This window comes from Eptatretus burgeri, chromosome 5 (genome assembly GCF_056783735.1).
Source record: "Eptatretus burgeri isolate ZD-2024b chromosome 5, Ebu_testis_v1, whole genome shotgun sequence".
NCBI lineage: Eukaryota > Metazoa > Chordata > Myxini > Myxiniformes > Myxinidae > Eptatretus > Eptatretus burgeri.
Genome location: NC_140965.1, coordinates 43,574,538 through 43,598,196, shown reverse-complemented (window position 1 = coordinate 43,598,196; position 23,659 = coordinate 43,574,538). Strand labels below are relative to the sequence as shown.

Below are 23,659 nucleotides of genomic sequence, written 5' to 3'. Positions count from 1 at the left end.
CCTGGACAGGAAGAAGGGATGAAAGAACTCTATTTAGGGCCACATGTTGACTGTGACAGGAGAGGAAGTCTGTGAGCCATGAGTTTAGATGGCCTTGGATACCATAGGAAGAGAGTTTGGTGAGCAGGGCAGGGTGCCAGACCGTGTCAAAAGCACGCGATATGTCCAGGGATATGGCTCATATTTCCTGTCTGGCATTGAGGACCTCCATCCATTGTTGGAAGAGCAGAAGCAACATATCCAGGGTAGAGTGACCTGGTCTGAAACCAAATTTATGATTGGAAATCAAGCCATTGGAGAAGAGGAAGGATTTAATGTCTGAAGCGATGATGGATTCCATAACCTTGCTGATGATTGGGAGAAGGCTGATTGGTCTGTAGTTGCAGGAATCTGTTTTTGCACCTTTTTATGCAGGGCAGTAATGTTTGCTGATTTCCAAGCAGATAGCAAATGACCTTGAGCAAATGAGAGGGTGAATAGAACGGAGAGAGGGTGAGCAAGAGCAGAAGAGACCAGAAGAGCAGGACACGTGGGCTGATGCCGTCTGGACCGGTTGCAGAATCTGAGTTGAGGTTTGACAGCAAGCTCTCCATCATGTCAGGAGAAAAAGACACAGAGTCCAGGGACAGTTGGGGGTGACTGGGTAAGGTGGGTAGAGAAAGCGATGGGTTTTGGACACTATTTTGCTGCAAACACTGAGTTTAGGCATTCAGCCTGTCACATTTGCCACGGCGGCCGTGGGGTCTCCAAAATCTCTGGCCACTAGCAATTATACGGCGGCCGCAGTATTTCCACGGTCACACAATGTAGCAGTCACATATGTTTTTATTTTTCGGAGAGTCGCACGGCATATTTATAAATAGTGGAGACCAAAACGTGGGGGTGCCGTACGGTCTTTAATTTGATGTCGCACGGTGACCTTTGGGCATTCCTGCGGCGGCCATAGAATATTCAAGGCAGACACAAGGTGCCCACAAGGCGACCACAAGGCGACCGCAGGGGGGCCCTAAGGCGAACGTGCGGCGAGACGGACGGTAACGAGTGGGTTCTTTTTTTTTCTTTTTTTTTCACCACTTCTTTGGTTTTGGCTTGTAGAATTGCTACGGCGAACGTATAAATAAAAAAAGTTATAATTCCGCGCCATAATTCCACGGCGACCCTATGGCCTGTAAAATATAGCCATACGGCGTAGGGCCACCCTGAGGCCACCTCAGAAACTTTGCGGCCGTCGCACGTTTCTGGCAATTCAGAGGGCGTATGGCCGCCGTATCCTCGCCGTAGAGCAAATTTGACTTAGGCCTCAGCCTTTTCACGTGCTGTCTCAGCAGTGCGGCCATTTGAGGTAAAGGCCCCGTCACTCCTTGACGATTTAGCCAGCGTATGCCTGATGTATGAAAAATTTGGCTAAAACGCTGGCACACGTTGAATACGTTATGAGTAAGTTTGGAGACGTTAAGAGCACCCTGGCATACGTCGTCATACGCTAGCATATGTCGTACGCTGGCATTGGTCATAGTATGCCGAGCTGTTAGACAAATTTTCCATGCTTGAAATTTTTTGACGTATGCCAGCGGATGACTCACACGTTCCGCATAACGCTGGCCATAAGTTGTAGGCACGTTACGCGATCATTGACACACGTCGACTCGTGTTACTTGAAAGTTACTCATAAGTCGAAACACGTCGAGGTAATGTTTAGCGTACCGGAAACTTATTTCTAACCTCTGAGTTGCGTGTTGTAGGCATGTTACGCGATCGTTGACACACGTCGACACATGGTGTGGTTATAATATAATATAATTAAAAGACTGCCGCTCAACGATTGAAATCATAACCGTCATACCGAAGAAAAAAAAAACCAGGGAGTCTGGAACACTGACGCTAACCATTGCCTCGACGTGTTTCGACTTGTGAGTAACGTACAAGTAACGTGTGTCAACGATCGCGTAACGTGCCTACAAGTTATGGCCATCGTATGCGGAATGTGTGTCATACGTCGAGAAATTTTCAACATGCTGAAAATTTCTCGACGTACTCGGCGTATGACGACGTATGCCAGCATACTACGACGTATGCCAGCGTGCTCTTAACATATACAAAACTTACCCATAACGTATTCGATGTCTGCCAGCTTGGTTCGGCAAATTTTTCGTACGTCGGCATCTGCTGGCTAAAACGTCAAGGTTTGACAGCGGCTTTACACTTCGATGTCTAGTGCGGTTATGATTTGAATCGTCGAGCCACAGCCTATGAATAGCCTACGCCCCGTGATCGTCGACGATACGCTGCCGCGCCATGCATAAGTTAGACTATCGTTGGGCATAGGTTGTGAACGCCGACAACACGCTCAGCATTTGTTGGTATAAGTTATCTATACATGATTGAAACGTTCTGTGTGCGTTACTAATACGTTATACATACGTCCAACACGTTATTATATGCCCAAAACTTAAAATAAAACATCAATAGTTCAGCGTACGCCAGTGTTTTACATACATTTTGAGACCTTGCCATACGCTGGCTAAAACGTCAAGGTGTGACAGCCCCTTAAGGGAGGGATGGAGGGGGAACATACACCAGAAACAGATTTGATTAGATGCCACCAGGATTTTGAGGAGGGAGAGAGGTTTGAAAGTTCAGACTTGAACTTGGAAAGATGTTGTTTTCTAATCTTCCATCTTCGTTTAATTTTAACATTGTTCTTAAATGGGAACAGGAACAACGCAGGCATGATTGGCCGAATGGCTTTCTCATGCCCCAAAGTTCCCTGTGTTACATTATTAAGAACAGGAAGAAATGGGGAGGGGAGGACAGAAAGTTTGGGGTGAGTGTGCATGCAGTTTTCAGAGGGAGATTGAGATGTTGGGAGGGGTGTATGGAGGGTTGAGGACTTTAAGAAGTTCTCAATGCACGCCTAACAATGTTTGTTATTTCGATGATCACCATTGACATTTTGGCAAATAAGAGAAACATATGATGCCTTTTGAAATGCAATGTTGAATTTTATTTGTTTGTTCACAAATATTATGCATTAAACTTGGGGGGTGGGGGAGCAGGAAATATTTTGATAACATTAAGGCCATGCCGCAAAATGTTTAAAATGTAAAACACTTTAAAAAAAAAATTTTTCCTAATACCTCCACATTGTTTATTCTATCCAAGCAGAATCCTACAATGCTGTTCCCCCTCTTGCAAAGCTCAACAAATCGTCACAAAAGCCCACATGCTCTCCAACGACCAACGCATCTGCAAAGAAAGCAGAGTCGTCTGACTCTGGTAAGGATCAAATTATATTATGGGGAATTGTGATAGAGCTGTAATAAAGCTTTGTAACTGTAAAAGCAGATCGATTTGTTTTGGGTTTGAATTTTTACGCATTTTTTTTTCCTTTTCATTTTTACGCATTTTTTTTCTTTTCATTTTTACCTCCGCCACTGAAGGTGGATGGAGGTTTTCACCTCTGTCTGTCTGTCTGTCTGTCTGTCTGTCTGTCTGTCTGTCTGTCTGTCTGTCTGTGAGCAGGATCTCAAAAGGTTTTGGACAGATTCAGATGAAATTTGGTGGACAGGCTGGGTGTGACAAGGGCAAAATATTTTGATGAAGATCCAGATCTGGATTCTGGAATCTTTTTTTTTTAAATTAATTACTTTATTTTTAAAGTGATTCATCATTGAGAAATGGGGCTAAAACAATATATAACACGGCATCTCAAAAACATGTGGATGGATTAGGATGAAACTTGGTGGACAGATTGGGTGGGTGTATGATGAGGAAGAATCGATTTGATTTTGATGAAGATCCGAATCTGATAAAAAAAAAATTTCATGTGATCCTTCGCCATTGAGTGATGGGGTTAAACTAATATAGAGCACGATATCTCAAAAAGTTAATGATGGATTCGGATGAAACTTGGTGTACAGGTTGGGTGTGTGACAATGACTAATTTATTCAATTTTTGTGAAGATCCGAATCCAGATACGAGAGTTTATTTTTATTATTATACGTGAGAAAAATTTTTATTTTTATTATTTTATTTTTTTTTTAATTTTTATTATTCTATTATTTTAAAAATTTTTATTTTTATTATTTTATTATCTTCACCATGAGAAAAATGGGCCCAAAATGATGTAAACCAGAATATCTCAAAAAGTTGCGGATGGATTATGACAAAACTTGTTGGATGAGTTGGTTAAGATGACAAGAACAATCCAATTAGATTTTTGTTCGAGTCAGCAGATCTCACCTATCGGTGGAATACAAAATGTAAACTGTTCAGCCTGGCAGAGGTATGCCCTCGATAGAGTGCCATTCTTGTTCCTTTTGTGAATACTTGGTTGTAAATTGTGTTGTTTATTGTTCAGTGAGGAATTTTCTGTTTTGTTTTATTCAGATTCAAGTTCTTCAGATGAAGATCAGAGCAAGACTGTTAAAACAAAGCTTCCTGTTAAAGGAAAAAATCTTCCACCATCGGTTGCTACAAAGAAAACGAAAACGAAGGACAGCAGTTCCTCTGACAGTAGTGATTCTACAGATGTTGAAAAAACTACAGCACAGACAAAGTTGACAGGCAGCAAAAATATATTGCAGGCTTCTGCAAATGCTTTGAAACAAAGCACCTCGGAATCTGGGACTTCAAGTGATGAGGATAACGGCACAACCAAGACTGTGAAAAAGAAAGGGCAATTGGAAAACAAAAAGAAGGTTGCACCTAAGCAAACACTTGTAAAAGCTGTTCCGGCAACCAACAAAAAAGCTGTTCTGGCAACCAACAAAAAAGCTGTTCCGGCAACCAACAAAAAAGCTGTTCCTGCAACCAAGAAAAATAGCAGTTCCAGCTCATCTGATAGTTCAAGTGAGGAGGAGAATGATTTGAAGTCTCAACAAACACCTGTAAAGCCAAAGCAGAAAAATGTCAAACCAGAAAAAACCAAACAGGTGGGCAAGGTTGTGGCAAAATCTGCAGCCAAGAAGAGCAGCTCTGATTCTGATAGCTCAAGTAGTGATGAAGATGAAGAACCAAAAACGAAGGGAAAGCCTGTTTCTGCTGTGAAAAGTAAAGCAACTCCTAAAATTCCAGACAAGCCTGATTTGAAAGTCAAGGGTCAAGGAAAATCTGTTGCTGGAAGTAAAAAGACCACAAAGGATGATGATGATGAAAGTGGCTCTGAGGATGATGCTAAGCCAGCGAAGGCTAAAAAGTCAATTTCCAAGCAACCTTCAAGCATTAAGTCCTCTGTAAGTAAGGCTGTTGAAAAAGATAGCACCTCTTCAGGTAGTTCAAGTAGTGAGGAAGAGAAGACTCTGCCAAGTGAAGTTGATAAACAAGGCTTGAAGAACAAGGGTGGCCAGGGTCCAATTGGGAAGGGGAATGAATCTGCATCAAAAAAGTCTGTTTTGCAGAAACCTCCTAAAAAAAATGAAAAGGAAAGTTCCGATTCTGACAGTTCCAGCGATGAAGGGAAAAATGGAGTTGAAAGTAAAAATGTGTCACGAAAATCTCAGTCCTCGAAGGAAAAGTCGGCTGGGAAACAATCGGCAGGGAAAGTGACTCCTGCAAAACCCCTAATGGCTTCCAATAAATCAAGCAGTTCTAGCTCATCTGACAGCTCAAGTGAAGAGGATGTGTCAAAGGCTCAAGTTGCTGCGAAGGGGAAGGCAGTGACCCAGTCAAATAAGTCTAAGCCTGCAGCAGCCAAATCAGCAGGTACGACTATTATTCCAAAGTCTGTGGCAAAGGACAGCAGCTCAGATTCTGACAGCTCGAGCAGTGATGAGAATGAAAAACAGAAAGTAAAAAATGTGAAAGGAACACCAGCTGTTGTAAAGCAAGCAGCTGCTTCGAAGACTTTGAGCAAACCTGTTGGGAAACCTCAGCCCACAGGAAAATCTTCAGTGCAAGGTAAGAGAAAAGCAGAAGAGAGCAGCTCAGATTCTAGTAGCTCAGAAGAGGATGCTGAGCCAGAGCCAACGAAAACTGTCAAGAATGGCGTTGCTAAACCTCAAAGCATTTTAAGCAAATCCAATACACCGATTATAGCAAATGCTGCAAAAGACAGCAGTTCATCTGACAGTTCAAGCAGTGAGGAAGAGGATAATGGGCAGCCAAAAGGTAATTCATCAAAAAAAGGAGCTAAAAACACAAACTGTCAGACACCTAAAGCTTCAGGTAAAAAGCAAACGTCAACCAGAAAAACGAAAAATGCCAAGCAGAAAGAAGTTGCCGAAAAGAAAAAAATGACCAATGACAGTAGTTCGGACTCTGATAGTGAGGAAGGAAAACAAAAAACATCAACGCCTGCCCCACAGGTAGTTCCTTGTGCAAAATTGAAAACTGCAGAAAGCAGCTCGGACTCTGAAAGCTCTAGTGCCAGCGAGGAAATTGAGCAAAAGAAGAAGACTGCAAAAAAGGCAAAACCAGATGCTTCAAACGAACAAGTTAATGGTAAGCCGGTCGTGTTTTGAGCATTTTGTTTCAAAATCGATGCAGATGTGTTAGGCCTAAGTCACATTTGCCACGGCGGCCGTGGGGTCTCCAAAATCTACGGCCACTAGAAATTATACGGCGACCGCAGTATTTCCACGGTCACACAATGTAGCAGGCACATATGTTTTTATTTTTCGGGTAGCCGCACGGCATATTTATAAATTGTGGAGACCGAAAACGTGGGGGTGCCGTACGGTCTTTGATTTGATGCCGCACGGTGACAGAGAACCATAGAATTTTCAAGGAAGACGCAAGGTGCCCGGAAGGTGACCGCAGGGGGGCCCTAAGGCGAACGTGCGGCCAGACGGATGGTAACGAGTGGGTTCTTTTAGTTACCAGTTTTCTTTTTGTTTCGGCTTGTCGAATTGCTACGGCGAACGTAGAAATGAAAAAAAGGTATAACTCCACGTTATAATTCCACGGCGACCTTACGACCTGTAAAATATAGCCAAACGGCATCGGGCCACCGCAGAAACTCTGCGGCCGCCACACGTTTCTGTCAATTCAGAGGGCGTACGGCCGCCGTATCCTCGCCGAAGAGCAAATGTGACTTAGGCCTTCGGTCTTAGAAATTGTGGAGACCGAAAACGTGGGGTTGCCGTACGGTCTTTGATTTGATGTCGCACGGTGACCTTAAGGGGCCCTGCGGCGGCCATAGAATTTTCAAGGCAGATGCAAGGTAGCCTGCAAGGGGACCGCAGGGGGGGCCTAAGGCGAACGTGCGGCCACACGGACGGTCATGAGTGGGTTAAATTAAAAAAAAAATTTTACCAGTTTTTTTTGTTTCGAAATGTCGAATTGCTTCGGCGAACTTAGAAATGAAATAAGTTATAACTCCGCGTTATAATTCCACGGCGACCTTACGGCCTGTAAAAGATAGCCAAATGGCGTAGGGCGACCCTGAGGCCACCACAGAAACTCTGCGGCCGCCGCACGTTTCTGTCAATTCAGAGGGCGCACGGCTGCCGTATCCTCGCCGTCGAGCAAATGTGACTTCAGCCTTCACAGTGCACATTTTAAAAAGCTATTTTTGTTTTTTTCCCCTCCCCCGACCCTCAATTGTTTGTTTGTGCCTGGTATCAAATACTATTGAGAGAACATTGCACTCGTTTTGGTAAAACTGGGTTTGTTTTTTTATTTTTTATTTTATTCGGTGAGGTTGCATGTGTGTCACCAGATTTATCAATGTTCTTGTACCATCCTAACTTGATTGGACACATTTCAGAGTCAACCTCACAGAACAGACCTGTTCCACAATTGAATGAAACCAGATGTCCAAGCAGCGTATGTTATAATCCAAAGGTTGTGGAATTGCATGTGTGGGAGTGCAGGCCAGGGTTAAAGTGCCGGTATTTTTGTATACCCAATTATTGGATAGCTTCTTGGTGTGCCAGCTGGGGTTTTTTTTTGTATACATCGCAGAGGTGAGGGGAAGTCAGGGCACAACAGGAGGAAAAGAACAGACAATGGCTGTGGGGAGGAATGGGGTGGACAAATGGATGCAGATTGATGCAAAAGGAAATTCTCAAGAGGGTGAAACTGGACATTTTGAAGGAGGAGGGGTTGGAGTCGTTGGGTGGGGTTAACGAGCATAGAAAAGATCATGCTTTTGAATTGGGGACAATCTGAGATTGTGGAGAATATCTTTCTTGCAGACCTGGAGAGAAGAATGAATGAGTGGAGGTGAGTAGGGATCCTGGATTGAGGTAGATTCACCAGAAGGGGGTTGATGGTCTTCTGGTGTCGGAATGGTGACCCGTCCAGGATTGTACCCAATAGCCAAGGAAACTGCTTATGCAGCACCAATGCTCTGCACAGAGCATAGTCTCGATGGATGGATGGATGGGGTTGATTGTGGACCATGTGTTCCCTGCAGAAAACTAGGAGGGACAAAGCATAAAAAGAGCAGGGTGTGGAAGACCAGAAAGAAGGCAGAAATCCCACTGACCTGCCTACGATGGTGAAGTGATAGGCCTATACTCTCAGCATCATCGTGGGAGATTCCAATAATCTTAAAGGCCTTGATTTCAATGGCATCAACCTGAGCAAGAAGTGAGAGAGGGGAGCCAGCCCAGTGGGGAGAGCATTACTCCATCAAGCTGCAGATGAAAGCCTTGGAGGTGGATAGAAATTCAATTACCAAGAAAGGACTTTGTATGACTGAGGATGCCCAGTCAGCAGCTGGCTTTGGAGGCCAACTTTGAAATGTGGTTTTCTCAAGAAAGATCGTGGCCGACAGTGAGATCTCGGAGTTTGAATGACTGAACTTCCTCAAGAGGTCAGGTCAGGTTTCGGAGCAGCATGTCACTGCGTCCACTTTCTGCCGGTACTCCAGGGGCCTCCGTGTGGCCATCCCCCAGGCACATGCCTGGCCCATCCGCATCTCCTTGAGATGCCGAATCACCTGCTGCAACCACAAGGCATGTGTTCGGCCCATTGGCCTCCTCCACTCACGAGGCTCCCTCACAGAGAATCTGGTGAGCAGAATCAGCGTCAGGAAAACGAGCCACATGATCATACAGCCACAGCTGATGCTCAGACTATGCAGGTAACAAATCTCATTTGAGTCACTCAGCAACTGCTCGGACACAAAATCCGACCAGCGATAGCCAAGGATTCTCCGAAGAGATCCCTGGGATCTTCCTTAAGGAATTAAGTCTCCCTCTCAGATCCCTTGTCAGAGTCCAAGTCTCACATCTGTAGAGCAAGACTGGAAGCACCAAGGACCTGAAGACACGGACTTTCGGCGTCCTGCACAGGTACTGACAGCACCACACCCCATGGTCCAGTGAATCCATGACTCACCAGGCCCGACCCAGATGACTATTGACCCCTGGCTCACAGCCAGCGGAGACATGAAAATCACTGCCAAGGTAAGTGAATCTCTCCGTGAGCTAAACATCCTCACCACAATTACGTACAGACAAGATAGCAGCAAACAAGATGTCATTGAAAACCTGGATCTTCGTTTTGACCCAGGAAACCCGTAATCCCAGCAGTTCTGACTCCTCATTCAGCACCTCGTGGGCCCTCAAAAGGGTGTCCAGAGTCTCCGCAAAGATGACTGCATCATCTGTGAAATCAAGGCAAAAATCTTGACATTCCCAAATGATGCACCGCAGTTTGATATCTCCGATATCCTCCCCAGAATCCATTCCATACAAGCACTGAAAAGTTTGGGGGCCAGTACTCGCCCCTGACAAAAACTCCAGCAACAACTGGAAATAAGTCAGAGATAGTATCATCACATCTCAAAGCACTCTTAGTACCAGAGTATAGTTCAGACATCAGATTGATCAGTTTTGGTGACACCCCACAAAGACCAAGAATCCTCCAGAGGGCTTCCTGATTCACTAAATCGACTGCTTTGCAGATATCAACATAGGCTGGAAGCAGGCTCTGCCAAAACTCTTGTCTGTGTTCGGTGAGGACTCGAAGAGTAAGGATACGGTAAGGCGTTGACCTTTTTGGTGTAAAGCCTGACTGCTCTGGGTGCTGGTGCTCAAACAGGTGGTGGTGAACCTGATGAAGAATTATCTTGAGCAAAGACCTTGCCCGGCACTCGGAGCAGTGTCACCCCTCAGTAGTTGTTGCAGTCTTGGCGATCACCCTTCCCTTTCCAGAGCGAGACAGCAAGGCCGCTCTTCCAGTCAGTTGGGACGATGCCTGTGTTCCAGGCAGAGCACAGAACTGCATGCAATGACATGAGTACAGCATTTCCACCAGCCTTGAGAAGTTCAGCATGGATGCCACAGATACGAAGAGCTTCACCACAGCCTGTGTTTCCACAAACGAATATGGATCACAGTTGATTGGAGGTTTCGCAATAGCGATAGTAACACCCCTGACATCCAACTCAACAGTTGGTGAATCAGCCTGGTACAGCCGCTCAAAGTCACTGGCCCAGAGGGCCTTCACTTTGGACTCCTCTGTCAAGAGCTTACCACCCTCCGCTCCAACTGCAGTACACTGAGGGACAGACTTGGAGGAACGCAATGCGTGAATTCCGCTGTAAGCAGGACGAGAATCACTTGACCACAGATGATGCTCTTCCCCCTCACAGATTCCTCGCACATAGGCCTCCTTGTCCACCCTTAGCGCATGTACATTTTTATGCATCAACTCCCTGAACAGCTCAGCTCTGCCATTCAGCCTGGCCCTGCGACTCTGGTCAATGGTATCCAGTGTCCCTTGAGAGACAAAATTATTCTTTGCCCTATGGTGAGTTCCAAGACATCCACCGGCAACATCAAGGACGGTGGTCTTGACGGCACGCCGCAACTCTTCAGGATTCCACAAAACACCCAGACCCCCAAATTCCCACTCAGCCCGTTTGTCAACTCTTCAGTACCCTCTCATCCTTGAGCATCCTGCCTTGGCTGGGATGGGACCATTCTCCCAGATTTAAGCTGAAACTTCAGAGTTGCTTCCACAAGCTTGTGGTCAGTTTTGAGTAACTGAGCACTCTGGTAGACCTTGCAGTTCTGGATCATCGACCGTGAACATCAATCCTCCATCCACCATCAACGAGCACATTGTCAATCTCCTTTATCACACCACCAGCATTGGAATACCAAGTCTCGTGATGAGCCTGTGGGCGCTAGCCATGACCCAGCCACCCTACGTCCATGACTTCTTGCAAAGTCAAGGAACTTGGTGCTCTTCTGGGTCACAGTTGCAGACCCATGGGGACCAACACATGTCTCATAACCATCCCTATCAGTTCCAGTCGATGCATTGAAATCCCCCAAGACTGGAAGATTATCTTCCCTGTGGCACTGATCAACCACAGACTTGAACATGGCATAGAGTACATCCTTCATGGTGAGATCACTCGCCTCAGTTGGAGCATATACAGAGACCAGGGAAACGACAGCCAAGGAGTGACAAATCCTTAGTCTCATAATATGCTCGTTGACCGGTGTTACCACTATTATCATTGGGGTCAGCTTATTGGACACAGAGACAGCAACTCCTTGGGCATGGTAATCATTCGAGCAACCAGACCAATAGAAGGTGTAACCATCCACCATGATCTCGCCACTATCCGTTCTCCGAACCTCAGAGTGCTGCAATACTGATGTTCAAATGCTTGAGCTCAGGTTAGAGACAGGTGATCATCCTCTCTTCAGGATAAGACGTTCCATGCACCCACCTGAAGGGACTGCCTCAGGTTAACCAATGGAGACCGCCGTCTGGTGGACGACACATTGTTAAGATTCAAGAGGATTGTTAAAGTTCTTCTGTTCTTGCATATGGCAGCTTGGCTGCTGGGTCGCTATCATTTTGTTGGCGTGTGACTATGCCACTGATGCTGTTCCCCTCTTCCAGTACATTGGTACTCATTTCACCAACCATAGAAGGATGACAAGCTGAGTCAACCCCACCTGGTGTTAATTCAGCAGCTAACGTGGCTCAAACCCGGGACCCGAGGATCCTAAGCCAGCCACCCTAGCCGCTATACCAACACCAGGCTTGTTAAGAATTTAGATGGGAGGGTTTGCCAGATGGTCGTTTGAAGAGAGATGGTGAGTGTGACATTTGTCAAGATTGAAAGACATTCCAAGTGTTTGACCAGCTTGTAAATTTGTCAAGGTCTGAAGAGATGGAGATGCTGCAGCCTGCCTACCTGTATCAAGGACGAGGGATGTCACAGCAGAGGATGGAGTCATAGGCATTTGATAGAGGATCTTCCAGAGTGAGAGAGATCATTGATGAAGATCAGGATTTTGTTCTATTGATTCACATTCCGATCATATGTATTTTTTCCTGACGTAAGAGCATTTTTATGTTATGTACGTTATATATGCACTCGTGTTCTTGATGCACGTACTTTCTCGACCTGCTCGCGTTCTAATAGAGGTAATTGGTTAGGAGAAGATGATGTGCAATTGGGGATTTCTGCGCATGCACACGGTGTTCTGGGGTGGTTTCCTTTGTTTCAAAATTCCCGTATTCTTTTGAAATGATTGTCTTTTTTGCAACATAAACAATTATCCCTTGAGTTCTGAATTTGAACAAATGTAATTCACAGTTGATTCCACATCATTATCCAGAAAAGAAAAAAAATTGAGAGCATCGTATTTGAGAACAAGTTTATTTCCACATCCTGGTATAAATATATGTTGCATTAATTATTATTTTTTTCGCATTATGCATACATGAACATAAAATGCTTCCAAAATCGTGTTTTTTTTCTCTTTGATCAATCTGATTCAAAGTAATTTCTGCAGGAAAGGTGAAAAAGAAGAAAGGGAAGAGTGAAGATGAAAGTAATGCCACCTCTATTAATCATAGACAGCCGGAAACACCTCAAACCTTCCCCAAGGTTAACAAGGTGATTAAAGAATCTCTGCCATTGCTTCACTGTAAAAATTTGAAAATGTACTTTGCTTTTGTATAATGCAGGCACAGAGACATTTAAAAGTCTGCTCTTCAGTGTATTGTTGTGCAGCATGGCGTTCAAATTGAACCAGAATGCCTTTTTGACCGATCTGCCAAGCAGTTTAGCAAGTATTTGCTTTATTAATCCGTTTTTTTTTGTATGTGCCCCTGTCCAAATCAAGACCGCCTGACGAAGTGTGCTTTGATTCAGCAAAATCGAACTTGACAAAAGACGAACGTAAATCGATGCAAACGCACACAAATAATTGCCTAAAATGATCCCTAATTATAAACAAACAACCCTATACCTACGGCCACACACAAACCTGATCTCTTAAATGATTTCCTTGTCTAAACGGTTGAGAAGGCAAGACCAAGCCATTGATCCAAGTTTGTCATTGCACCAAGGATAGTTTCATCAATTTGGGAGCAGATAAAGCCAGAGGAAAAATCTTGACTAAAGCGTGAACGATCTTCGGCTCTGCAGCTTTTCCTCCACCTTGATGAGCTCCAGTGTGTACATGGCTCTCTGCGCCACTCCCAATCCTGCGATGTCCAAATTTGCTGCACCTGATGGGGAGCCACCACTTGTTTTGTGGGGTTCATCTGTGGTCTTTGTCTCTGTATGTGCGTGCGCACGTTTCGGTGCCAATAACCTTTGAAATCCCTTTTTCCAGCTCTCAACTGATTTATTTTGGGGGAGAGCCTTTCCTGCCATCTTTCTCCACATAGTTTAAAAATGGGAAACTTGCTTACATTTTGCTTTTACGTGTATTTCAGCTTTCGTTTTGGCTTTCACATTTGGCTTTTGTATTCTTTCACAGTAATTCCAGCATTGCTACAAAATGCCTGTTGAGCAAGCATACCCAATGTTATACATGTTAACGTGTTTATGGCAGCAGTAATGTTGTTATACATGTCACATGGCTACGGCTGCTCCAGTAATGTTCTCCTGTGGCTTTTAAATGATCCGGCTCACACTTGCATGCAATTCCATTCGATGTCGTCATGAGAAATCTGACAAATAAACAACAACATTTTGCACTAATAATCTCTCTCGCTTTCTCCATCCATTCAAATGTTTGAATGTCCGGCATCTCTTAAATTCTGCAGAACGTGTTTTGGCATAATTAAATGCTGCATCAACAACTCATCTTGTAGGCTGACAAGATAGCTTAGTCATGCACACTCACCTCAGAGCTGTAAATCCTGGGTCCGAATCTTGAACCGAATCCTAGCTATAAACTGTCGTCCCTGTGTTTTTCAGGAGAAGCATGAATGTGTGCCGTCCCTCGCAGAGCCGTTAAACTAGGTGAACCTTCTTATGGAAATTAGGGATTCCACGGTGTGTTTCGTGAAGAGTAGGCAAGCTATCTGCCAGTACCTTGAACAAATTCCAACTACCTACTCTAATCTACAGAGGGCACTACTACATCAGTGGCATTGCCATGTACCTGCAAGACCTGATGCTAACCCACAGCCACATGCTGCTTATTAATGATTCGCTCATCTTGTTGGCTTTGGCTTGGTTTTGGTAATCTCTCCCCCCCACCCTGATTTTGTTCCTCTCGCCCCCCCCCCCCGGCATTGTTATTATTGTTATTATTTTCAGAATGCTTCTGATTTTGTGGCATGATTGCTGGTTAAATGTCATGGGTCATTCCATTTGATTGAGGAAAGATTATTGTTGTATCGATTGCTCTATCTTTTCTTCGCCAATTTTGATGACCTCTCTTTTACCACATAGAGAACACAGAATGTACCTTTTCGGCGTGTAGAAGATGACAAGGTGTTAATTGACCCCCGATTTGCCGACAATTCATTTGAAGCCAAGGTGTGTACCAACGATTATTGACTTGTGAAATGATTATTTGTATTTGAGTGGTGCTTGGCCACATGTAAAACTGACTCCCTGCTTGTTTTGCCTCACACTCCCCCCCCACCCCCTTTTCCAACACACCCCCCAACCACCAACTGCCACTTGTTTATTGAAAAAAACAAAAAAAAAACACTGGTATATGGAGGAAATTGGACCTCATGCATACAGTTGCTTCCTTATTATTATTATTATTATTATTATTATTATTATTATTATTATTTTTGATTCTTAATTATGTTTTTTTATATACAAAATCCTGGTTTGTGGAAAAGCAAGAGAGAGCATGGTGAGCTTTAATAGAAACCGTAAATTGGTCCATTTACAAACTATATATGTGGCAGCATTGCCGACTTGTGTATCCGAAGACCAAAATGGTCTTGCTGTAAATTCTGATGCACTGGTCCATCCTACCCCACCAACCATAATTCGCTGATTCTCTTCTGCCCGTGTACCGATCTACGCACGATAGTTCCGCAACCATCCGTCAGGGAGGCTGCTGAAGCATCCTTTTGTGGCAATCTTGAGAATGTGACCAAATGGTCAACTTCCTTGTGGTTTCCTTGCATGGAAAGACAAGTTCATCTTCTCACTTTGTCACACCACAAGATCCAGCAGGCAAATCCCCCAATTTATTTTTGTGGTCAGCTCTTTTGTTTTCCTTCTTTTTTTTTTTTTTTTTTTTTTTTTTTTTTCCTATGCCTGGTGTTGGCGCAGTGGTTAGGGCAGTGGCTTGGGACCCAAAAGGTCCTGAGTTCGAACCACGTTGGGACACTGAATTAATATATGTATATATATATATATATATATATATATATATATGTATGTATGTATGTATGTATATTGTGTATATATATATAATATGTATATGTATGTATGTATGTATATGTATATGTATATATATATATATATACATGTATGTATATATATATGTATGTATGTATATATATATATATATATATATGTATATATATATATATATATATATATATATATATATATATATATATATATATATATATATATATATATATATGTATATATAAACCAAGTCGAAAACACCAGGGGGTTGACTCAGCCTGCCATCCTTTCGAGGTCGGCGAAATGAGTACCAGTTGTACTGGGCCCGGTGTATGCCCCGGTTCGAATAGGTGTACCATATCCCTGTGTGTCGTAAGAGGCGACCAGGATTGCGTCAGGAAGGGCATCCGGCGTAAAAACCCATGCCAAATCATTATGCGGACAAGAAAACGAATTTCCATACCGGATCGGTCGAGGCCCGGGTTACCAACGACCGCCACCGGTACCGGTAGTCAGCAGGGTACCAGTGGAAATTGTGCTACTGCTGGGCGAAGGAGGAGAAGGAGACGGGGAAGGTGAGTCCGGAGGCAGTGGGAGAGGGGGAAGGGTAGAAATGTGCAGGTGAGAGTTGGAACTCTGAATGTTGGGACGATGACTGGCAAAGGGCCAGAGTTGGCTGATATGATGGAGAGAAGAAAGGTGGACATACTGTGTGTACAAGAGACCAAGTGGATGGGGAGCAAGGCTAGGAGCATTGGAGGTGGTTTCAAACTGTTCTACCATGGTGTAGATGGGAGGAGAAATGGTGTCGAGGTAATCCTGAAGGAAGATTATGTCAAGCGGGTATTGGAGGTGAGGAGAGTGTCTGACCAAGTGATGAGTGTGAAGTTGGAAATTGAAGGGGTGATGATGAATGTCATCAGTGCATATGCCCCACATATGGGGTGTGAGATGGAGTATAAAGAAGATTTCTGGAGTGAGTTAGATGAAGTGGTGGAGAGTGTATCCAAAGATGAAAGAGTGGTGATTGGAGCAGATTTCAATGGGCATGTTGGGGAAGGGAATAAAGAGGATCAGGAGGTGATGGGTAGGTACGGTCTCAACAAGAGAAATGTGGAAGGGCAAATGGTGGTAAAGTTTGCAAAAAGAATAGAAATGGCAGTGGTAAATACGTATTTCAAGAAGAAGGAGGAACAGAGGGTGATGTACAAGAGTGGAGGAAAGTGCACACAGGTGGATTACATCTTTAGCAGGAGATGCAACCTGAAAAATTAGTGACTGTAAGGTGGTGGCAGGGGAGAGTGTAGCTCGACAGCATCGATTGGTGGTCTGTAGGATGACTTTAGAGGTGAGGTTGAGGAAGAGAGTGAGGGCTGAACCTAGGACCAGATGGTGGAAGCTGAAGGAGGAAGACTGTTGCGTGAAATTTAGGGAGGAGGTGAGACAGGCGTTGGATGGTGGTAAAGATGGGTGGGATGATTGGGCAACGACAGCAGAAGTTGTGAGGGAGATAGCTAGGAAGGTACTTGGTGTGACATCTGGACAGAGGAAGGAAGATAAGGAGACTTGGTGGTGGAATGAGGAAGTACAGGAAAGTATAAGGAAGAAGGGTTGGCGAAAAAGAAGTGGGATAGTCAGAGAGATGAAGAAAGTTGGCAGGAGTACAAGGAGTGGCGGCGAAAGGCAAAAAGAGAGGTGGCAAAGGCCAAGGAAAAGGCATATGACGAGCTGTATGAGAAGTTGGATACAAAAGAAGGGGAAAAGGATTTATACCGATTGGCAAGACAGAGGGACCGAGCTGGGAAGGATGTGCTGCAGGTTAGGGTGATAAAGGACGCAAATGGGAATGTGCTGACTAGCGAGGAGAGTGTGTTGAGAAGGTGGATGGAGTACTTTGAGGAGCTGATGAATGAAGAAAATGAGAGAGAGAGAGAAGGTTGGAAGAGGTGGAGATCGTGAATCTGGAAGTGGGGTGGATCAGTTTGGATGAAGTTAGGACTGCTATGAAGAAGATGAAAAGTGGAAAGGCGGTTGGCCCAGATGGTATACCAGTGGAGGCATGGAAGTGCTTCGGAGAGATGGCAGTGGGGTTGTTAACCAGATTGTTTAATAAAGTCTTGGAAAGTGAGAGGATGCCAGAGGAGTGGAGATTAAGTGTACTGGTTCCGATTTTCAAGAATAAGGGTGATGTGCAGAGCTGTGGAAATTACAGAGGGATAAAGTTGTTAAGCCACACCATGAAGTTGTGGGAAAGAGTAGTGGAAGCTAGGTTGAGAGGAGAGGTGACGATTTGTGAGCAGCAATATGGGTTTATGCCAGGAAAGAGCACCTCTGATGCGATGTTTGCTTTGAGAATGTTGATGGAGAAGTATAGGGAAGGCCAGAAGGAGTTACATTGTGTGTTTGTGGATTTAGAGAAAGCTTATGATAGGGTGCCAAGAGAGGAGTTGTGGCATTGTATGAGGAAGTCGGGAGTGGTGGAGAAGTATGTGAGGATCGTGCAGGATATGTACGAGGAGTGTGACAGCGGTGAGGTGTGCGGTCGGAATGACGGACCGGTTTAAGGTAAAAGTGGGATTGCACCAAGGATTGACTCTGAGCCCTTTCCTGTTTGCAATGGTGATGGACAGGTTGACGGACGAGATCAGACTGGAGTCCCCATGGACTATGATGTTCGCGGATGACATCATGATCTGTCGGGAGAGTAGGGAGCAGGCTGAGGCGAGCCTCGAGAGGTGGAGGTACGCACTGGAGAGAAGGGGAATGATAGTCAGTCGGAGTAAGACGGAGTACATGTTCGTAAATGAGAGGGAGGGTGGTGGTATGGTGCGGTTGCAAGGAGTTGAGGTGGGGAAGGTGGATGGGTTTAAATATTTGGAATCAACTGTCCAAAGTAACAGAGAGTGTGGGAGAGAAGTGAAAAAGAGAGTGCAGGCAGGATGAAGTGGGTGGAGAAGAGTTGCAGGAGTGATTTGTGACAGAAGGGTAGCTGCAAGAGTGAAGGGGAAAGTATATAAGACGGTAGTGAGACCAGCTATGTTGTATGGTTTGGAGGCGGTGGCACTAACAATAAGACAGGAAGTGGAGCTGGAGGTGGCAGAGTTAAAGATGCTGCGATTCTCGTTGGGAGTGACGAGGATGGACAGGATAAGGAATGAGTATATTAGAGGGACAGCGCAGGTAGGACGGTTTGGAGACAAAGTGAGAGAGGCAAGATTGAGATGGTTTGGACATGTGCACAGGAGGGAAGCGGAGTATATCGGGAGAAGGATGTTGATGATTGAGCCGCCCGGCAGGAGGAGAAGAGGAAGGCCAAAGAAGAGGTTCATGGATACGGTGAGGGCGGACATGCGGGTGGTTGGAGTGTCAATGGAAGATGTGGAGGATAGAGCGAAATGGAGACGGTTGATCCGCTGTGGCGACCCCTCACGGGAGCGAGCCGAAAGAAGAAGAAGAAGAAGCTCTTTTGTTTTCCTCTTCCATAAGCTTTGATATCTTGCTTTCAAAATAAATTAAACTAGTACTTGGGGCAGTGGAGAATTTGTGAATATATAGTGAACAAACTTGTGAGTGGTGGTGAGTTCTTAACATGGTGGGAGGGAGGTGATCAAAGGTGACATGAATGATGGAAATGGAAGACTATGCGATGATGGTCAGCTCTTGTCTTGAAGTACTGGAATAAATGGAGAGGTGCGGGGGAGGGGGGAGGGAGGTTCGATGGTTAATATTTAAATGGTCGAGCCTGAAATATTCGTGTAATGAACATATACATCCTGTTAATTATTGGGTGGAGTGAAAAGGTCAGGTGTGATGATAAGAGCACATCTTGTGCTTCACCCTTCTGGCAAATGGTACTGGGTCATTCCGTGTCATTTCAGCCGGGGGTTGCGGTGACCCCCTCAGATTTTTCTGAAAAAATTCTCAAAGCTACCTCAACATATATGAGGAAGGTTTGCCAAGTTATAGCTCAAAATTCCAAGTAGTGTCCAAGATATGGCCCTACAAACACCCTCGGGGAGTTTCAATTCTGGCAGTCGTGAGTTGCAGATTTGTATCTGAAGCATTTTTGGAGGGCTCTAAATTCCAGAGTTTTACAAGCAGAGTTCTAAAAATTCACACAAATGGTGCCTATTAGTGAGGCTTTCAGAATCTGACATCAAAAATGTTCAACTTAAAATACTTTTTAAGATAAGTACTCTCAAAAGTAGTGATTTGTAACATGGAGTCAAAAAAATTTGAGTTTTCAAATTGCTGCCAATAGTCAGTTTATTCATCATGAAGAATTTTGTTGCCTGATTGACATAATCTCGTGACTGGATCATTTACACAAGAAAACTGAAACCTTTTGGAGCAAAATCTTGGGTGTTATAGGTGTCTTAACTTTGCTCCAGACTCAACGACACTGAAATTTACCCCGGTTTTACCCCAAGTGTTCACCATGTTGACAGTTACACAGCTCTTTTAAATTTTTGTCACTTAAAGACACATACATTGGCAAACTGTGGAAGAAAATTCAAGAGTTGTTTTCAATCACTTCTATTTTTAAACGATTTTTATAAAAGCCCACTATTTAAAACAAATCATGTTCGATAAAAGATGTAGAAAAGAAGCAATAGGTGTGCTTTTGAAGTGAAGCCATGCCAAACATTCATAAGTTGGCACCACAATGATCAAATCGTTGTGTTTTTTGGGCAGAATAAGTATATGGTTGCTTTAATTTTGCTCAAATTTTTTTTAAAGGATATTTTAGTTTAAGGCCGCCACCAATCTCAACTCCAAATTAAGACACATAATGTGATCATAATAATCACCATTATAAATATTCATTTGCATATCTCATTGTTTATATACTTAGTGTACATTGTACGAAAATCTACATCCATTTGTAAATAAATGTAGGTACAATATCTGATTCAACTTTTTTTTCATAATTTCATATCTATTTGTTTGGACAAATGTACTTGGATCCATTGTACAAAGTGAACAGTGATTCGTTTTATAATTGCCAGGATATAATAAAATGTAACAATGAGCATTGGCAGTTACTACAGGGCTGTGTATTAGGTTAAAGCCTAAATCAGATAGAGTTGTGCTTCATGCCGAACTTTGGAAATGATTTTGGTACACTTCTTTAAGCTTTACGAAACTGATTTATATATTGTTAGATTCCACTTAAGTCATACTTCCTTACAATATCTTTATTTTTTCTATATGTTTGTTCGTAAAAAAAATTTATTTTTTTAAAGTAGCTTTTGGGACTGCAGAATCATTAGAAATTGATGCATTTTTTGTAAATTACTTTAAAACTTCAAACCCCACATTTATGATATTTTGCATGAATATAAAGGTTTACACAAGTATTGACTTGGTATAAATTTGATGTTTTTGTGCAAATTTAATTCTATGATACGAGATTAATAATGTTATAAACGAAAAACAGATTTAAGACTGCAGACCAATTTGACCAAGCAGAGTTTGGTTCACAGGTGTGAATGATCAGAATCCACCCCCTGAGTAGCTCCTGTTTATTTAAGAGCTGAATTTAGAAACCTGGTTAGAGTGAGGATTAACCAGTCTATTGAACCTGTGCCACATGTATATTGAGCTTAAGTCAGAGCTTTGTCATTATGCCTACTTGACATATCTATAGTGTGTGTAGTCAGCACAAGCACCATGTCCGCAGAAGCACTGGTGCCTTGTAGTGTTGGGGCTGCTTTAAATTCTGATCATTGTCACCGATTAACTCACTGTAGAAAAACTGGATATATTAGACGAAATAATCTGTCAGAAAATGACAAGAAGCTGTTAGTGTGGAGGTGTGGAAAAAACTTTACTAATGAAGATGATAATATTTGCTGTCATCATGAGAAACTCTACACAACATTTCTCGCTATGTGCGGCTGCAAAAGTATCGTTGTGATCCATTGAAAGTACACAAGAAGAAGTTGGACAGTAAGTACTACAATTTAATTATCAAAATAATGCTTAAAAGTACCATTGTGAAGTAATGATTTCACCCTGTCAAAGACTAGAAAAGTACATGTTTAATCTCCTACAAATCTGAAACATGTAAGTAATAGAATATGCACTTATTCCAATGTCACTTTCCAGATGAAAATAAAGTATATGTCACTTTTTAAGATATTGTTTAATACTTATTACTTTTATATCATACAAAATGAACCATTGTACATTGTGCCTTTTTCATGATTGAGATACGTGTTGGCATCTCATTTTTAATTCGAAAAATACATTTTTGAGTCAAAGTAAATTAACCACAAAGTTATTCTGACCATGAAACACTACAACATGCTCATTGTGGTGTCAGCTTAGGAATTCTTGACATGGCTTCCACTTCAAAAGCATACCTATTGCTTTTATTCTACATCTTTCATCGAACATTTTTTTTGTTTAAATAGTGGGCTTTTATAAAAATCGTTTAAAAATAGAAGTGATTGAGAACAACTCTTGAATTTTCTACCACAGTTTGCCTATGTATGTGTCTTTAAGTGACAAAAATTTAAAAGAGCTGTGTAACTGTCAACATGGTGAACACTTGGGGTGTTCCGGGGTAAATTTCAGTTTACTTTTCCGGGGTAAAAAATTACTAACCCCGGTAAAAAATTTCCGGGGTAAATTTCAGTGTCGTTGAGTCTGGAGCAAAGTTCAGACACCTATAGCACCCAAGATTTTGCTCCAAAAGGTTTAAGTTTTCTTGTGTAAATGATCCAGTCACGAGATTATGTAAATCAGGCAATAAAATTCTTCATGATGAATAAACTGACTGTTGGCAGCAATTTGAAAACTCAAATTTTTTTGACTGCATGTTACAAATCACTACTTTTGAGAGTACTTATCTTAAAAAGTATTTTAAGTGGAACATTTTTTTATGTCAGATTCTGAAAGCCTCACTAATAGACACCATTTGTGTGAATGTTCATAACTCTGTTTGTAAAACTCTGGAATTTAGAGCCCTCCAAAAATGCTTCAGATACAAATCTGCAACTTGCGACTGCCAGAATTGAAACACCCCAAGGGTGTTTGTAGGGCCATGTCTCGGACACTACTTGGAATTTTGAGCTATAACTTGGCAAACCTTCCTCATATATGTTAAGGTAGCTTTGAGATGTTTTTCAGGAAAATCTGAGGGGGTCACCACAGAATTTCATTTTTTTGGAATGACCCTACTGACTTTGTTCAGTCTGTTTATACATCAACTTAAATTGCAGGTGGACTTCATGGGAACCTGCTGAGAAGGCAGAGCTCTCCACTGAGAATCACCATTGACAACCACCCAAAACCTGCATATGCAATATTTCAAAAATATTGGAGTTAATTTAATATTTAAAGTTTTTTTTTTTTAATACTAGAGATATTAAAAACACACACATATGACACATATGTACAAATAAGCTGTGTAAGTTTCAATATGATAAAAAAAATCGCAAAAAATCCCATTTGATTACAATGGGATGAAATTGTTGTCATAGAAACCGTTAACATGTCAAAATGGCTAAAATTTGGTTGATGCATTTAAAATTTAAATGAACTCCAATGTACCATATAAAATGCCTTGGAGGTAATGAATTTGGTCCTGTAGATGGACTTGCGACTTAAAATAATGCATCATCTCGTTCCGTCAAGTCGTGGCCAATTTCTCGTAACATTCATGATCAGATTTCTCCAATCATCCCTATCCTGAATTGCTTCCTGAAGCTCTGGCAGACACAGCTTGGTGGCTTCCTTTACCGCATCCATGTGGCACATTGTATAAGGTCTGCATCTTTCTGACCTCATCTTCCTTCAACCATTCACAGCTTGGTTGACTTCTCCAGACTTTCATTTTCTGCACACGTGTCCAATGTATGACAGGATCTGTTTTACCATCGGTTCTTTGACTGCACATGGTGGTCTAATTTCGTCAAACACTGATTATTATTTTTGTTATTATTTTCTTCTTGCGCTCCATGGAATTTTTAACATTAGTCTTGAACACATTTTACATATGTCAATTGTCTTCCTTCCTTCCTTTTCCACTGTCCATGATTCGCATCCATAGGTTGCAACTGGAAATACCAGAGCATTCACCAGCATCTTAGTTTGTTTTTTGTTTG

The 23,659-nt window shown here is 42.9% G+C and overlaps 1 protein-coding gene across 3 annotated transcripts in view; it reads left to right on the top strand.

Moving 5' to 3' along the window:
• Positions 1-23,659, top strand: part of NOLC1 (nucleolar and coiled-body phosphoprotein 1) — a 106,815-nt gene that overhangs the window by 71,118 nt on the left and 12,038 nt on the right. For all 3 annotated transcript variants that reach the window (XM_085881643.1, XM_085881645.1, XM_085881644.1), the window contains 4 exons: positions 3,166-3,276; positions 4,391-6,442; positions 12,718-12,821; positions 14,616-14,702. In XM_085881643.1, coding sequence (XP_085737769.1) covers positions 3,166-3,276; positions 4,391-6,442; positions 12,718-12,821; positions 14,616-14,702 — 2,354 coding nt within the window. The remainder of the gene's footprint in view (positions 1-3,165; positions 3,277-4,390; positions 6,443-12,717; positions 12,822-14,615; positions 14,703-23,659) is intronic.